Source organism: Dreissena polymorpha, chromosome 12 (assembly GCF_020536995.1).
Source record: "Dreissena polymorpha isolate Duluth1 chromosome 12, UMN_Dpol_1.0, whole genome shotgun sequence".
Taxonomy (NCBI): domain Eukaryota; kingdom Metazoa; phylum Mollusca; class Bivalvia; order Myida; family Dreissenidae; genus Dreissena; species Dreissena polymorpha.
Window position 1 is genome coordinate 49,764,152 of NC_068366.1, and position 18,643 is coordinate 49,782,794.

General features: G+C 35.3%; 1 protein-coding gene across 1 annotated transcript in view; it reads right to left on the bottom strand.

Annotated features, from left to right (window-relative positions):
- The window catches only part of LOC127852329 (E3 ubiquitin-protein ligase rnf213-alpha-like), a 163,475-nt gene that overhangs the window by 3,421 nt on the left and 141,411 nt on the right, over nucleotides 1-18,643 (bottom strand). Inside the window, exons 75-97 of the mRNA XM_052386263.1 lie at nucleotides 17,672-17,789; nucleotides 17,025-17,305; nucleotides 16,303-16,417; nucleotides 15,967-16,080; nucleotides 15,656-15,760; nucleotides 13,669-13,722; nucleotides 13,253-13,444; nucleotides 12,086-12,179; nucleotides 11,705-11,739; nucleotides 11,464-11,561; nucleotides 11,116-11,260; nucleotides 10,701-10,866; nucleotides 9,359-9,459; nucleotides 9,174-9,231; nucleotides 8,084-8,286; nucleotides 7,103-7,232; nucleotides 6,703-6,789; nucleotides 5,732-5,921; nucleotides 4,850-5,078; nucleotides 1,864-1,938; nucleotides 995-1,186; nucleotides 699-797; nucleotides 181-380 (exon numbers count right to left, since the gene is read on the bottom strand). Coding sequence (XP_052242223.1) covers nucleotides 181-380; nucleotides 699-797; nucleotides 995-1,186; nucleotides 1,864-1,938; nucleotides 4,850-5,078; nucleotides 5,732-5,921; nucleotides 6,703-6,789; nucleotides 7,103-7,232; nucleotides 8,084-8,286; nucleotides 9,174-9,231; nucleotides 9,359-9,459; nucleotides 10,701-10,866; nucleotides 11,116-11,260; nucleotides 11,464-11,561; nucleotides 11,705-11,739; nucleotides 12,086-12,179; nucleotides 13,253-13,444; nucleotides 13,669-13,722; nucleotides 15,656-15,760; nucleotides 15,967-16,080; nucleotides 16,303-16,417; nucleotides 17,025-17,305; nucleotides 17,672-17,789 — 3,081 coding nt within the window. The remainder of the gene's footprint in view (nucleotides 1-180; nucleotides 381-698; nucleotides 798-994; nucleotides 1,187-1,863; nucleotides 1,939-4,849; nucleotides 5,079-5,731; nucleotides 5,922-6,702; nucleotides 6,790-7,102; nucleotides 7,233-8,083; nucleotides 8,287-9,173; nucleotides 9,232-9,358; nucleotides 9,460-10,700; nucleotides 10,867-11,115; nucleotides 11,261-11,463; nucleotides 11,562-11,704; nucleotides 11,740-12,085; nucleotides 12,180-13,252; nucleotides 13,445-13,668; nucleotides 13,723-15,655; nucleotides 15,761-15,966; nucleotides 16,081-16,302; nucleotides 16,418-17,024; nucleotides 17,306-17,671; nucleotides 17,790-18,643) is intronic.

Sequence of the window (18,643 nt, forward strand, 5' to 3'; positions counted from 1 at the left end):
ACCAGCCTCTGAAGGCTGAAAATATAACAACATCGAGGATGTGTACGGGGATACACGCTACTGTATCCACGCAGCACACATCAAACTGTTGTGCAATTCAATATAAAGAAGTGAAACTCCAGCTGATGGATCAGCCCACAAACAAGCTTTATGTTCCAAGTGTCTTTTTTAATTACGTACACATATCTGGTGGTGTCAATAAAGTCCTCGTCTTCAGCATTTTGGCGGATAGAAACGCTGAGTAGCAGGAATTCATGCATTACTTCCAATATGGTCGCAAGTTTATCAACACTTAGGTTGTTCATGTAGTCTACGAAGCCGGCTTGCAATTCAGCGTCCATATCTTCGTACATGTCATCTTGTAGAGTTTCAAACACCTCCTGAAATTAATTGCTCACCATAGATTTTATCAAAGGCACAGAACAAAAACAAAACAAACAAACGTACTTTCAGTCTAACAATCGAATTGATCGAGATAATTAAACTCAGTTCCAGTTTTAATATGAATTATTTACTTGATCGTTGAATAAACGATTTTATTTACATTTAAAGCTGATACAAATGAAATATTTAGTTATTAAAATTATTGCAAGCAAATGCAGTATGCAAATACAGTGTTATTTTGAGTGTTGGATAGTTGACAAGGTACCATTGTCATCTACAACAGAAGCAATAATGTCACTCGTTCATATACTCACCTCTGTACTCTGTCGATAGTCGATCAGCATTTTAGATTTTTGGAATGACAACAGAAGCCACAGTGCCCTTGCATGCTGCAGCTCACAGCACTGGCGGGCCTTTAAAGTAGACAATGAAAGCAACACTTAAGTTATTGCCATATCTTAAAATTTGATGGCTAAGAACAAAAACGATAAAACAAAAACATATAATAACACATTTCTATATATTGAACACATATCTATTAAGTACATGCATTTTGGTCATTAATTGTAAATTATATTTTACTCAGAAGTTCATTATATTGAAATTGTACCTTTTGACTTAACATGGCATTTTCAATCTGCAGGGTCTCAACCATAAATGTGATCAGCTGTGCTGAGGGATGTCCGCCAGTTGTTTTTAGAAAGCTGATAGCAATATCCAGGTTATCGAGGGATCTGCACACGTCAGGCAGTTGTCGTAATTCTTCACATATTTGAGCGCGCACTGCTCCATTTAAATGACTCTACAATTAGCGAAAGAAATGAAACATTAAGTTGTACACATTACAGTAAAACACATTAAGAATCCCCCCTCTCGACGATGCATTTAGTAATGTGGAGAAAGGTTACAATAAAAAACTTGTCCGTGGGGCGCGGCCAGTTTTAACACAAGGGTTCCGTTTTACGGCTGGTGGAGAACCACAATACCATGTTCATACCAAACATTAAAACTGAACGTCTTGTGCTTTTATATTAAAGAAATATTTTACTTATTTTATTAACGAATCTAATTAAATAGTTTCCCTTGGGTGAGTCCAGTTATGAAGCCAGGGTTAGAATGTGATGCAATTTAGTAGAGTGCCAATAGACAATTCAATATACCAAATGTTACACATCTGAAAATTGTAGTGACTGAGATGTATGTATGTGCTGAAAGTCTTCATCAACAATAACTAGGCTAAAATTAAGTCAAGATCGGGGTATTACTTTTGTAATTTCATAGCATATGAAACGATGACTCTTAGTTTGAATGTCATACGTTACAAAGTGAAGACAAATAAAAAACAGACAGTTTCTGTTATCATTTGGTTTCGTGAAATCCATTAGATATGTAATTTCCATACATAAAATGTTGATTTTTGATAAATGCAATACACAGCGATTAAGAATTAAGTAAATTAATACATAAATTTCATATTACCTGCGGAATCCTCTCTGCAAGCTTCATAAAAACGGTTTGATTCGTAACCTCAGTCCTGTAGATCATCTGATCGATCTGTAAAATGTCAATTACTTGTGAATATATATGCTACACTATAGCACGAAAGGGTGTTCATAATATCTAAAACCGTTAATTTCTCTATTCTTGCCGCCACATTGGCTTTCATAATAATGTTGCTAAAAAAGTGAAGTAAAATTCACATACCGATAATAATAAACATGAGGGCCATGATGGCCCTGAATCGCTCACCTGACCAACCTTGCCACATCAACTTAAATTTTATCAGCCCATACACAATCCCAAGCCATATTTCATTAATTAATACATTCTGACAAAATTTCATTAAGACGTGATGAAAACTGTGACCTCTTTCATCTACACAAGGTTTTACTAGCATTGGCCCGGTGACCTAATTTTTGACCCCAGATGACCCATATACGAATCGTTTCCCTAACATACTACACCCAAAGTGAATGCATTTGATTTTTGAAACTGTATGCATATTTTGCAATACATCGTTTTTTATTTTGCATTATAGTCTAACCACTTGAATTCCGAAAGCCAAACATCTTTGAATGATCTACTATCAGATTTGATTTTTTTTAGACCGTTTCATTAAATTTGTCAGAGTCCAAAGGACGCTTATTGCCTATGGTCGCCATAATGGCAGTCGCAATTTCCGACAATTTCGCCGAAAATGTCAAGGGTTTTTACACCCTTTCATCTATCGTCATTCACAATTGTAACACATTTAGCCTTTAATCATTACAAACATTACGAACTTCTCGAAATTAAAATCAATTATCAACTTCTTGACTTACGTTCATTGTGTGACAAAGTATCTAACGGCTTTTACTCAAATTGATTGAAATTGGCAGCAATCTTTAATCTTTAATCAGATGTAATTGTTTATTTAAGCCGATAAGATGTACGATTACATCATTGTTTTGTTTTCACACTTGTCATTTTCCTTTGTCTCGATGACCGGTTCTGACCGGTGTTAATGCCGACTGCGTATCAATGTTTCGGGTCAATAACACCGCGATGTATTGAATCACAGTCAACAGCTGAAAGAGTTTATTATCTGGGACGGCATTTGTCAGGAAAAAATCGTTCGCCGAACGTTTTCGCCAAACGATTATTTCATTCGCTGAATTTGCTAAATTTTCGCCATTGGCGAATCTGGCGAACGGCAGCGAGAGCCCTGTAACGATTCAAAATCAGTTATTATCAGGATACACATTCTGACCATATTTAATTAAGATCAGATGAAAACTATGACCTCTATTGTCTACACAAGGTTTTTCTATTATTTGACCTAATGACCTAGTTTTTGACCCCAGATGACCCAAATACAATCCCAACCCAGATTTCATCAAGATAAACATTCTGACCAAATTTCATAAAGATTGGATGAAAACTGTGACCTATATTGTCTACACAAGGTTTTTACAAGGTTTTCCTATTATTCGACCAAGTGACCTAGTTTTTGACCCCAGATGACCCAAGTACAATCCCAACCCAGATTTCATAAAGATAAACATTCTGACCAAATTTTATTAAGATTGGATGAAAACTGTGACCTCTACTGTCAACACAAACAAATTGTTGACGAACACACGCACGCACACACGCACAGCGGACGCCGGACATCACACGGTCACATAAGCTCACCATGTCACTTCGTGACAGGTGAGCTAAAAATATATAAAAACAAGTATCGTTGAAAACGATGGATGCTCCCCGATGATGCGCTTTGTCAATCTATGTGTTAATAACCACCTAAAAAAAATCTATTAGCCTCGGTGACCTTGACCCAAAATGACATCAAGCGTCATCAAAAGGTAGAGGTCTATGTAAGGTACCTACATGCAAAATATGTAAGAGATCAGTAAAATATTGAAGGCGCTATGAAAAACTGTAACAAAAGTGTGACGGAAAAATATATTATTAGCCTCGGTGGCCTTGACCTTTAACCCAGTGACCTCAAACCTCATCAAAAGGTAGAGGTCCATGCAAAGGTACCTTCATGCCAAATATGAAAGAGATCGGTAAAGTAGTGAAGGCCCTATGAGAAACTGTAACAAAAGCGTGACGGAAAATCTATTATTAGCCTCGGTGACCTTGACCTTGAACCCAGTGACCTCAAACATCATCAAAACGTAGAGGTCCATGCAAGGTACCTACATGCCAAATATGAAAGAGATCAGTAAAGTAGTGAAGGCCCTATGAGAAACTGTAACAAAAGCGTGACAGAAAATCTATTATTAGGCCTCGGTGACCTTAACCTTGAACCCAGTGACCTCAAACCTCATCAAAAGGTAGAGGTCCATGCAAGGTACCTACATGCCAAATATGAAAGAGATCCGTAAAGTAGTGAAGGCCATTTGAGAAACTGTAACAAAAGCGTGACGGAAAATCTATTATTAGCCTCGGTAACCTTGACCTTGAACCCAGTGACCTCAAACCTCATCAAAGGTAGAGGTCCATGCAAGGTACCTACATGCCAAATATCAAAGAGATCGGTAAAGTATTGAAGGCGCTATGAGAAACGGTAACAAAAGAGTGACGGAAAGAAGTAAGGAAGGAGGAAGGACAAACTGGCAACTATATGCTCCGCCGAAATTTTATTTCGGTGAGCATACAAATCTGCATCTCAGAATTCTAACTGCAAAGTCCAATTAAACTATTGTGTCCTCCGTGTCCTTTATTGTTATTCCCCAAAAGGCTGTGTAGATATTTTAAAGTAACCAACATCCTTTTTGAATTAAATCATAAGAATGCTTGTAATACTTAAGGAATATGATTGTTAACTTTATACTTTTTAATTATGATAATACTTTGAACGAACACAATGTATGAACGTCTAAATATATTTAATTTTAATTAATTTTATGACGTAGACCTTCCTCAATCTTAAACAATAAAAAAAATGTGGATGCAGTAAAACATGTACGACATTTACCTCCAAAAAACGGTCAAATTCTATCATTGACTTTGAGTAAAGAAGCCTGTCCATAAGCTGTTTTTCCATGCCAGCAAAGTCATACTCAATCTTGGTCCCGACTCCCATCTCGAAGGAGTAGTGACAGTTGGCCAACACCAGGGGCATGAGGTCTTGTTCATGGCTGTAGCTGATCAGATGGGCTGATGTTACGGCCATTGGTTTGATGGAAGGAGGTTTCGTGTCTTTCCTGTGTGTATACATAAGCAATTATTTGTGTGCTTATTAAGTCGGCCAACTTACGCAGAATGAATGCATAACAAGAGATGTGTTTGTCAGAAACACAACGCCCCCTTCTGCGCCGCTTTGAAGCCATAAATTTGACATTTGACGATAAGGATGACCTTGACCTTTCACCACTCAAAATGTGCCGCTCCATGAATGCCAAATATCAAGTTGCTATCTTCAGAATTGCAAAAGTTATGACCAATGTTAAAGATTTCGGACGGACGGAAAGACTGACTGGCGGACGGACAGACAGACAGACGGACGGACTGACGGACAGTTCAAAAACTATATGCCACCCTTCGGAGGCATAAAAAGAAAGGATATAAAAAAGAAACAATAATTCATAAAATTAAGAATGTAAATCAAATCCACGATTGAAAACATTTGAATCTAATAGTGTTCACAAGCTTTTTCTTCAGTTTCACTGTGACCAAGTATTTAACCCCACATGACCTGTCAGACATATCGCTGAGCCGAATAGTCCAACAATGTTTTATCATGATCTGAAGATACATTAGGCTCTTTCGATTGTTAGCAAGGTAAATGTTGACAACGAATAGCAAGGTAAATGTTGACAACGAAGAACAGGTCAGCTGAACAAATTTACGTGCAAACCTTCCGGATTCCCGAATGTAGCTATCTAAGAATCCATTCTGTTTCCGGAAGAGAAAATCCAGCATGGTATACGAACACAGCCCAGGACCACTAGTTGACGGAAGGAAAACTGCCAGTGGTGTGTCATCAAGTATGCTCTGGTTGCAAAACTCTTTCGGAACATACATACGTCCAAACTCGGTAGGGCAACCTGAAATATTAAACGTGAATAAAAATCACTTAACATGTTTCCTTCATAATCAAAAACGGATTTTATCAAACATCTTCTTCATAAATGCTAAAGATTGGACACAATCTGCAAATATCGATAACTCATTAACTTCAAACACAACTCTTGGTTCCAAATGACACAAGCATATACTTTATGTGATTGAAAATCGAGTAACACTAAACTAGGAATGTGTCACATACATTGACCCCCCCCCCCCCCCCACACACACACACAACACAAGTGTGGAAACTTCAAAATCAACGAAATAAGACAAGGAGCTATAATTCCGCAATAACTGGTCGCAGTCAAAAGTAATTTCTTCATGATCATCTATCCATGTCGGTCATGAGAAAGCTTCAGCGAGATTCAAACAGTAGTTAAAGAGGAGTTAAACACACACAACTCTTTGATTAAATTCTATTATATAGTGGTAAAACAAATGGAAATAATTCGGCCAAATCTCGTTACAACAAAAGTCTTTACTCTTCGATCATATCAATTTTAAGGTTGTTCAACTAATAAAGTTTGAGCGAGATCTATCAAGTACTTCAAAGGTAGTTAAAGACACAAGCGCCGTGACGTACGGACTTTCGGCCAAGCGCAATGCTCCATGCCTCCAACTCGTGGGGCTTTCAATCCTGAGCATCAAAATCGTTGTTAAATGAAAGATCGGAAAAACACCCTAGAAAACCTATTTATATGATTGCTCTTGACATAAAATAAGTAAATGTTAGAACAATGTAAACATAAAGCGCATTACCGTATTGTTCCAGGGTTTTCCTTGTAATCTCCCACGCACAAGCGAAATCATTTATCCATCGTTCAGTTTCAAGACCAACTAAGCGCTCTGAAAGTGGATTTTACATATTATATGTTGTTAATAGATTCGCCTTTTACTTAAAAAATTCACTTTAATTCACATGATTAAATACTCGTAATTTATTAAAAAAATTCATTTCAAATTGTTATCAGCAGTCCATGCATTAATTTTCTATTGGAAAAATATCAGCGGTACTACAGCGTTTTGCACATTAATATGCTTATATATTATTTATGTATTCATCAAGAACAACAGCGGAATCAAACTTAAATACACTTACTTTTAACATTTGTTAATTTTATGAGACAATTGCCTAAAGCAGTAATAAGAATGCACTAACCTTTCTTTAAATCTTTTACTTTGATCGAGTTCGCTTCAGTTTTGTCCAGTTTCTTCTGGTATTTTTGGAGTAGAGCGCGTTGAAGTCGGAGAATATTTGGTACATATCTGAGGGCAACCAGCAGGCAGTCCTACGAAGACAAGTTTTTTTTGTCATTGCTTAAGTTTTTTGGACGCTCGTTTTATTTTATAAACCATTCAAACATTTAGCAGTTTTTTTTTGTTTGGATTGCTTCAGAATATAATTTAAATGTAAGCATTGACCACTCCACGTACTTTTAAAATGATACATTTTACAAAAAATGTCACGACATTCTTACTTTAATGTATCAGATACATGATTATATGACATAATCTGATTAACCCCATTAATTCCTTTTTTAACACGTAGATCCACGTAACTCATTCATCTTTAATTTCAGTATATGCACGATGAACGCATTCGATTAACGCAGATGCCGCCGCAATTGAAGCATTTTCATTATTAATGGTCAATAATGTCAATGCCAAGGTATACACGAGTGGTGTTGGTTTGTTGATCGAAAATATCAATGAAGTATCAAAGTTCAATTTGTATTAACAAAACTGAACAAAAATCACCGAAAGATCGACGTTTGGCATCAGTCTGTGGCAGGGACATGATACATTAACATGGCCACGCCATAAAACCACGTTTTCAACTCTTTAGTAATACTTGTTATTTAAATAATGTGAAATCCCGATGAAAATCTGTTTAAAAAATAAAAAGTTAATACAAATTGGGAGAAATACAACTTGAGTATCATACCTCATTATTTCTTTCCATTGTAAATTACCACACATGATCATCCAAGCATTATTTTACACAGAGCTGTGCCTAATTATCAGAAAATCGTCCCATATGTCTTTTAAAGGAATGATAGTTCGGCGATAATTGTAATTTAAAAAAAATCAATCTGAGTAGCACATTCGTTATCAAGAATGTTATTTAGATAAACTGTACTTCATTCATGAAGCGCTGAAGGACAAGAGGTTGCTTTGTCTTGGTCCAATCTTGACCTTTGGACTCGAGGGTCTGGCGCATGTGCTCTATTGTAATTGGTGTTCGGAATCTCCACATTCTTGGAATGTTTAACAGCTGGTTGGCGTCCTCGAGTTCTTGGTTACTATCGGTTTCGTATATGAGGCACATCAAAGGATCAGCCCCTATCAATGAATAATGCATGCAATATGCAATTTACTTACACATAATGTCCGATAAAATAATGTATACTTATTAGTGAACGTTTAGGCAATTCGTAATATAATACAAGGGGCAAAAGTGTCACAAAACCAGGTTTTCAATTTGAAAAAAAAGTCTGATAAAGGGAGAAAATTCAAAATCTGCATTGTTACTGATTTTTCCTAGTTAGTCCCCTTGTGTCAAATTCAGTCTATTTTTAGTCGTGGCGACCTTGACTTCAATTTGAAAAAAGTTTGATACAGGAAAAATTTCTAAATGTGCATTGTTACTAATTGTTCCTAGTAATCCCCCTTTGTGTCAAATTCAATCTATTTTCAGTCGTGGCGACCTTGACCTTGGATATATCGACTTTATTCTTTCGCATGACACACCGTCCAATGATTGTGAATAAATGTACCAAATAATATGAAAATCTCACAATGAATGACATAGTCATGACCCGGACAAGATCATGTATGGCCTTTTTTGATCTTTGAACTCAAATTGTGACCTTGACGTTGCAGATATCGACGTAATTTTTTCGCATGACACACCGTCCAGTTATGGTGAACAAACGTGCCAAATGATTTTAAAATCTCAAAATGAACGACATAGTTATGGCCCGGACAAGTTTGTTCCACCCGCCCGCCGACATTCGCCAATCGAATAACTAGTTTTTTCCTTCGGAAAACCTGGTTAACAATGAGGAAAGCGCTACAATAGGGCAAATTTTAAAAACATTGTCTCCTAGAATGTATGGTCCGTTCTTACAGATTATGTGTAGGCTTTGACTTAAATCCTTATTTAGTGACTCGCCAACATAAATCCACATTAAACACGAATGGTGTTTCGTAAGTTTAAATAGACTCACCCAATCTTTGGTCTGTTGAAAGACGATAATTCCAGTTTCTTAGCAAAGCATCCACATTCTGAAGAAAATTACATGAAATGCTTGAATTGCGTTAAAACAATTTACAAACTCAGAACAAATTACATGCATATTTCTGTTTACTAAAACACAATGCGTAAACAGTATCTCCCAAAAAAGCAACATACCCCAAGAACGTCGTGTAGAATTTGGGCAGAAAACTCAGCTTCCCATGCTTTTCGATCAGCTTTCGAGGACAATCTGGCTACTGATTGTAATACCCTTGTTTCTTGAAAAAAAAATTTGCCCTTTTAAAAATTACATACAACAACAATTTTCAACAAATACACTTATCTTTCTTTCCTGTCGTTTTATAAAATCTTATGGATTCGGCCTCCTCCATTCATTTAAAATTATGACATGTTTCTGATGAAAATTTAGTTTATTTATCTCTAAATAAAACATATATCACATTGATGTTGTTGTGGTTTGTTCAAAACGTATGAATTTTATTTTTATCCTTTTTTATAACATTTGATATCTTATATGCATTTTATGGTCGTCAAATATAAAGAAAACGTAAGTAAAATTGTATTGGTACTTGTATTTCACTAATACCATGTACCTGATTTAACTCATACTAAATTTACTATACAACGATGACTGACTTGACACTAAGATCTAAGAACATTATTTTGACGTCACGTGTTTGTTTGCAATACTACGACTACAGCGCAAGGACCAACATTAAATCAAATCAATTATAATTCGTAATTGAAGATGGGATTTTAGGCTAGCAATTTCAATGCAGGCGGTGTTCTTTTTATTTTACATTTACCAATGTCTGTTCGCTTTTTCATATTCACATTTGCCCGCTTAAATGATCGCTAGGCATCAAAATTTATGAAAAATATTTTTTTCCAGCTAGTTCGCCCACGCTTCATATGGTAGACATACTCGCGAATACCCCAGTTCACTGTGGGTTTTGAAGAAGAATCAACTATTGATTTTCTATTTTTCCAGTACTATTTGTTGTTTGATTGTTTGTTAAAAATATTCATGGCTGGCATTTAACTTGGGCAAGATAAGCCTGTCTATGCTTTGTTAAAATTAACTGCACATCTACTTAAGTCAGTAACTAAAGGCTCAATATATGTATCCCGGAAAAGCATGTTTTTGGAAAAACCCACTAATCTGCTGGTACAAATAAACACGACCCATTTATAATCCTTTCAAAATCACACACCGTATCAACCGTTAGTATTTAAAGGAAGCTACCATTGGTTGATATAATGGACCAGCGTTGTTTGTACCGGGGTGATTAGTGGGTTTTTCTAAAATCGTGCTTTTCCGGGATCAGTCTATTTACATCACATGTATGGTACAAAAATCATATACATGATTTCATCATGAATACCCAATTAAGTTAGGAAACAACGCTCTGATTCCAATTCACGATGCCAGAGCTCAACCAACAAAAGTAGTTATAAACACACATAAGATAAACAGTTATCGCATTAAATATAGTACCTTTCTTCCTCATCATAATGTTTATCGCAATGTGCATGAGTAGAAGGACATCGTCTCCGCTTCGTCCAAGAGCTCGTTGTAAATCGTTTATGTTACTTCTGATGTGATCCAACAAAAAACCGGGTACCTGATTATCTTCAAGATCAGGGTTTATAACAGTGTTCACCTGTGAAATATACAACTGCACATATCGATCCCCATACAATTTAAAATATGTATCAGGATAAAATAGGATTTACTTGTACATGAACATCAATAATATGTCAATATTTAAATCAAATAAATCCATCAGGGTTGGCACTGATTTTACCACTCCTACATTTTAGAGCAAATAATTTAAATTCGATAGTCTGTTCCATATTTATTTAATTAAAATATGAATATGTTTGAAAATCAATCACACATAAATACTAACCTGTTGAACAGGACCAAGATACATGGCCATGTGGAGGAACAGTCTTGTAGCTGTACAATAGGTAGGATTCAAGTCCCGTTCAGGTCTCATAACTCCGTCTCGAATGGCTCGACCCAGTATGTGTCCGGTCTGTGTTGAATCACCTCTGAAATAAATATCAATGAAGATATATTTCATTCATTGTTTCGCATCACTATTTTGCTATTCGAATTTTCCTGCCCAATACGACAGATCAAACCACATTTTATATAAATCAAAGATCATACCTAAGTACATATATTTCTGTGATAGATAATCAAATAAGCTAGATTTCTCAGATCGGATGATCAATTCATTTCACAAACATACCTTGCGTTAACAACATTTCCTTGTAAAGCCTGATGACTGGTCCCGCCGATCTGCTGGCGACACTCAGGACAGTTTCCAACCACGTAAGGCCGACCACACTACAAACAATATTTGAGCATATATGCATTGGTATCGCATAATAATTACTATGATAACTACATTTCATGTCAGGGAGCGATTGTTTTTTTTATGACCACGCATCACAACTGAACAAGCAAGACAACATAGTACATATACTTACGTCGCCTATGTAGTAAGGATGACCATTCGGACAACCTAGAAAACAATTACAAAAACATGTTATGTTTAGATAAACAAGAATATGTATATTGATACTCATACAGCATGACTTATCTTTGCCCGTTGGGTCAAATAAATAAGATTTATTTCCAGTGTTGTGTAAAAACAGTTAAGCACTATTTACAAAATATAAGAAATGTCAGCTTGATGCATGATCTGTCACTTGTAGCTTTCGAAGGTAATGCGCAGTTAATAACTAATTCCAATACTTTTTATCTTCCACATCCATATTAATTAATTTATCAATTATTTACATATTCATGTGCACAGTAAAATAGTTCACCCCATTGACAACAAAACACCAGATGCAAAATGTACTCACGATAGAAAACAGGGTTGTCGCCTCCTCGATTTGCGAGGACAGCAGCTTGGATCTCTTCCAGATCGTCCTGTGGCATGGTTGGCAACAACATGCTCTGGAATAAAAGTGAGTCATAATAACACGTGTGTCATGGTTGGCAACAAAATGCTCTGAAATAAAAGTGATTCAAAATAACACGTGTGGCACGGTTGGCAACAACATGCTCTGAAAATAAAAGTGAGTCAAAATAACACGTGTGGCATGGTTGGAAACAACATGCTCTGAAATAAAACTGAGTCAAAATAACACGTGTGGCATGGTTGGAAACAACATGCTATGACATAAAAGTGAGTCAAAATAACACGTGTGGCATTTGTGGAAAATACTATTATCTGGAAAAAATAACATGCAAGTGTCTCAATGATATGACTTGATTTAAGACCTATTTATTCTTTTGTAATGCATTGTCCATATAATATCGAGACGCCGGATTCCTTACAAGAACTGATACATCGTATTTTTGGAAATATTGTGCCATATCTCAATTTTTTTGGATAAAACACTGAACCTGCTAGTGGTCTCCATATGAATTACACTATTTCAACTTAGAAAATACACGTATTTTATAAAATGAACGAATCAAATGCACAAACGCCAAAACCAATTACGTTGCAATGCAGGAATTATCAGCTTCCAACACTAAATGACACAAATACACCGTGATTTTGTTATTTGCGCATAACAAAATTCAATAGCAAGCTGTATATTGACAATATTTGACCACTGACCTTAGGTAACATGTTTATAACATTTAACCTTCCAATGTTACCCTTAAACTTTAAAAACACAGGTATGCATGCAAAACACATATTCAACATAATAAGCATTTGTTTCAAGCAATTTAAGAATTGTTTGACCAATGATAAAGTTTAAATACCAATGTGATTTTTCATACTTATGTACGAACAAAGGAACATACACCTTTCACATTTTTTTGTTTGAATACATTTATTGGAACACTAGGTTAAAACAGAATGTATAATTGTATATTTAACATATACAAAATAAATAATTGAATAAATTTATGTTATCACAGTGGCGGTATACACCCTTTAATATCACACATGTATTTTTAATTTATTGGCATCGCAAACATATGCACAAAGAGTGTTACGTGTTTTTCTTTACCTGTATTGTAGGATTTCCGTTTGTGAACATTATTAATGGATCAAGAAGTGTTGAGTCTGTTTGAAGTTTTGACATTACAATGTGGAAATGAGCAAGTAAACACTGTAACCCTTGGTGCATTAGATCATTTCCTGGCTTCATCTCAAGGAAATCTGGATTTAGGTCATTTTTAACCAATCGTCCGGTCAGATCCTGTAGAGGAAAGGCTTTTTACAAATTATCGTTATGGTATTCAATAAGTAAAACGAAGTGTTAAACACTTAATGAAGTGAAAACTTGCATGGAATTGAAAAAAACGCAACTAGCATATCAGTAGGTACACAGGTTATATGTATTGACATTGTAATATATGGTTACATGTTTTGTATGCAAGTGTCTACTGCAATATACGTTATGAATGAATCTCAACTTTATACCTTGTCTTGAATTACATTGGCAGCCGCTAGATATTCATTTAGTTTTGGCAAACCCTATAAAATAAAACATACATTTTAAAAAGAAATATTATTGGTTCACTTTCCGGTACATATAAAACTACATACAATACTACATTAACCAATGTCTCAATAGAGGTTTTCTCAAAAAGGCTTACTTCGGAATGGCTAGACTGTGGAGAAACCTTTTAATCTAAGGTACAAACAAAGCAGACACATTTCAACGCCCATATAAATTACACAGCGTTAGTATACCCTGATCATTTTCCAATAAAGAGCAGATTCACAATGTATATAGAATATCTAATAGCTTAAACATGTGTTGGGTTAATATTTGTATATGTTAACACAGCAATAGCCTTGAGGTTGCGCGCGTGAATCTTCATAACCTACTACAAAGCAATAAAAATGTACAAACTGATAGATTCACAACACTATTAAACAAGAGCACCGCCTGGCGGGTGCAGACCGCTCATCTATTTTTCTTTTTAAAGTTGAAGGGACCTATCTCAATACTTCAATCACAAAGGAGGGAGGGTGGGGTGAGGAGGGGTGTATAGTGTGGGTGTGTGGTAATTTATTACATTATCTTCCAAAAAAGAAAATAGTATTTATTTTTTTTGGGGGGGAGGGGGATTCTTGGGTGGGATGGTTGGACTGTCTTCCAAAAATAAAATAATAAAAAAAAACTTTTGTTTAACCATGTTTAAAAAAAAATATTTTTTTTTTTTTTGGGGGGGGGGTATAGTGTGAGGGTGTGGTCATTCATTAGATCTTGGGGGGGGGGGGATTCTAGGGGGGGGGCGTGGGGGATGGTTTGGGTGGAGTCTATTGTGGTATGTCAGGTAAGAGTTGTTTTGTCAAAGTATCAATCAAATCTGATAATAAATAAAGAAGTAAAGCAAAATTTAATAATTTGACCTTGAAATTCAAGGTCATTCAAAGGTCAAGGTAAAATTCAACTTGCCAGGTACATTACCCTCATGACAGCATGAAAGTATTTGAAGTTTGAAAGCAATAGCCTTGATAATTTAGAAGTAAAGTGGATCTAAACACGAAATTTAACCATATATTCAAAGTTGCTAAGTCAAAAAAGGGCCATAATTCCGTCAAAATGACAACCAGAGTTATGCAACTTGTCCTGTACTGTCCCCTTATGATAGTTTGCCAGTGGTACAATCCAAGTATGAAAGCAATAGCTTTGATACTTTAGGAGTAAAGTGGACCAAAACACAAAATTTAACAAAATTTTCAATTTTCTAAGTATAATGGGCCCATAATTCTGTCAAAATGCCAGTCAGAGTAACATAACTTTGCCTTCATAGTCCCCTTATGATAGTTAGTAAGTGTTGCAAGTATGAAAGCAATAGCTTTGATACTTTAGGAATGAAGTGGACCTCAACACAAAACTTAACCAATCTTTCAATTTTCTAAGTATAAAAAGGGCACATAATTCTGTCAAAATGCCAGTCAGAGTTACATAACTTTGCCTGCACAGTCCCCTTATGATAGTTAGTAAACGTTGCAAGTATGAAAGCGATAGCTTTGATACTTAAGGAATAAAATGGACCTAAACACAAAACTTAACCAAATTTTCAATTTTCTAAGTATAAAAAGGGCACATAATTCTGTCAAGATGCACGCCAGAGTTATTTAACTTTGCTTGCCCAGTCCCCTCATGATAGTAAGTAAGTGTACCAAGTTTGAATGCAATAGCTTTGATACTTTATGAGCAAAGTGGACCTAACACAAAACTTAACCGGACGCCGACGCGGACGCCAAGGTGATGACAATAGCTCATTTTTTTTTTCTTCAAAAAATAGATGAGCTAAAAAAATGGTAAAGATTTAGTTTTAAATAATGTCAATAACAAAACTTTAGAAAATTCATAACACCTACCTATTCATTATAATTCTGTTTTTAGAAAGTTTAAGTAATTATACAAACATGAAATAAAAAAGAATCTTACATGCGAAGGACCACTCGCAGATTGCCGTACATTTGAGCACGTTATCTCTCGGTGTATGGCCAGATGCAAGTATGTTTCGACTTGCTCTCCTCGCGTGTTAATGCCCTGAAAAATAAACACGATTGTATAGTTTGTATAAAACACAATCATCATAATGGTTTACTTAAAAAATTCCTGAAATGTGCACATACATGATTGGTTTCTTTTGATCATATAGAGGTTTCTCTTAACAACTTTCATACTGGATGTTTTCGGCTATTTCAGTTTTACATATAATGATCGAAAATATGTTTATAATCAACAGAAGTTACCTGCAGTAATTCGTCTAGTGTTTCAATGGCTTCGCCAAGAACAGCTCTTGCAATTGCTTCCCTTATACTTGTGTACGCATCGCCGCATATAATGTACCTGTCACAAACCTCCGTCTGCAAACAAATCGAAGAAATGTGACTAGAATGAAGCGCTGACCCAAATACGTAAGCACAAGTTATGACAAATAAAATACTTTCAGCAAATAATAAAAATTACTTAACTATACCGTTGCTTATGTAATTGATAACAAAAATATTTGTACTCAGAAGAGTGTAGAATTTTACATGTGTAATGCATTGCTATGTTTTATGTAGTTGTTGATTACATGCATTTACCTGTTTTTCGTTGTCTTCAATGGCCAGCCATTTAAAGATGGGTAACGCTGACCGTGACAAATTCTGATACACATCTAATCCATACCGTCGACACAACAGTTTCACCAAGTATACCCTGCATTAATAACAACTGAACATTAGCCAAAACATATTGTAAAAAACATCAATGTAAAAAATACTAAATATAAGAGAAAAAGCAACACATTAGCCGTAAATAATACATTGACTTAAATGCTCCTTGACTAACTGATTATTATCCAAAATCATTATTGGACATGGTATGAATCAATGAGAAAACTATCAACCAATCATTAAGCCCCATATCGTATCTTAAAGGAATGACAAGTAGTTGACAATACGTAGAATGTTATTCTTACTTCATGTTAAAATTTACAAACCGCATTGCGACTTGATTTGCGTTTTATTTGTTGTTTCTAAAGCATTAGTATGATTCACTGTAAACTAACACATAAAATGACCGGCCTTTTGCAACAATTGACAACATATTTCCTCTACTTGAATGCACATGCAGATTTGTGACAAAAATGATTTTATAGATTATTATCTGTACAAAGGATGGCCAAATTGTGAACGACACTTTCCATATTAATTATTAAATAGCTCAGTACTTTCCAATAAATAAAATAATGGAAAAGCGATCAAAGCATAACACGTTTGGAGGTTCTAAGTAGAAATACAAGTACAAGTAAAATATGACTTACTTTGGCCAATTCGTCTCTGCATTTTCGCACAGAAATTTAGCTTTCTGTATTATTTTACAATCGTCGGGTGATATTGTTTGAATGCTAGCACCATGAGATAAGCATCTTACGAGGCACTGTGTTGCTACTTCTAAACAAGCTCTAGTTGTTGCTATGGCTGACAACAAGTCAGTATGATGTACTGCAGGAGTTTTCATTACTATGACAGCGTTTTCCATAGCATGGCAAACAATCAGCGCTTTTGACTCTCCACTTTGCTCCAAAGAATGAAATTGTGTATCCTGAAAAAATCAACTCATAATTTAGTTTTTAAAAATACATTTAGATTTCCCAAAAGCCACGATTTAAAGCTGCGGAATAAATATGGTATCCATAGAAACATTCTTATCTCTACCGAGAATCCTGTACATGAAATCTTTTTAACATAACTGAGATTTAAAAATATTGCTTTGTCACGTATTTAAATGTAAGATACAAATTTGCATCACCACTGTAACCGTTTCAATTAGTATAAATGTCAGTATTTAGGTTTGTTAAGTTATGAACCCTTCACTTCATCATGTATATTGTTTACAGACTTGTATAAAAAACTTACCCTATAAATAATTTATTTAAATATTCTATTGAGATATGTTGTGTTATAATACCTCCCAACAGTGTATGATGAGCAAATACATGTCTATCATCTCTTTGGTGCTGACGTCTACACCCAAATTGATCTCTTCAATGTACTGGAGAAGATATGTTGAAACATATCGCTCTTTGCTGCAATGTAAAATTGCAGTTACTAATGTAATACACGTGTCAAAAAAGGCTTAGGTTGAAACAGAAGCATTATGCAGCTGTTGTTTCTAAATAGATCATATATACATGTCCATCAACACTGTCTATATTACCAATTTCATGACAAAAAATATAAATTTACCAACTGAATTTCCATTTCTTCTTAACTGAAAATATTAGCTCACATTTTTCTTAATAAGTAACGTTACAAAAACATTACACATTCATGATTATCAATAATATGTAATTATATCAATACTATCCCGTAACAGTCTTCTTCAACTTGACTGAGCAAATAAATATACAAATACAGCACCCTATGATCCACATGTTTTAAAAGTTAATGACAATGGGGCTTTTGTCTGCATTTACCCCAACAATAGTTTCATACCAGACTATATTACAAGCTTGTATACAGAAAACAATACTAAACAAGACTATTGCCAAGCAATATATGTTCCCTACCGGCTCCACCATTGTCAGAAATTCCACCATTGTCTGATGTTTTTATTTGTTGCCATAGCAACCATAATTTTTGACGTAGAAACAAAATGAAATGACGTGCATAATCTCCATATTGCTATCTGTTCATATTTCAAGTTTCAAGAAACAAGAGGGCCTGAAAGGCCCAAAGTCGCTCACCTGAGATAACAAGATATTATTGGGACAAATAATCTGACCAAGTTTCTTGAAGATTGAAAAATAAATGTGTCCTTTAGAGTGTTTACAAGGTTTTACTATAGCCATATAAGGAAAAATGCCCGGCCCGCTGGCAGCCATATTTTTCAACCAACCGGCATCATTTTTGAACTCGTCCAAGATATTATTGGGATGAA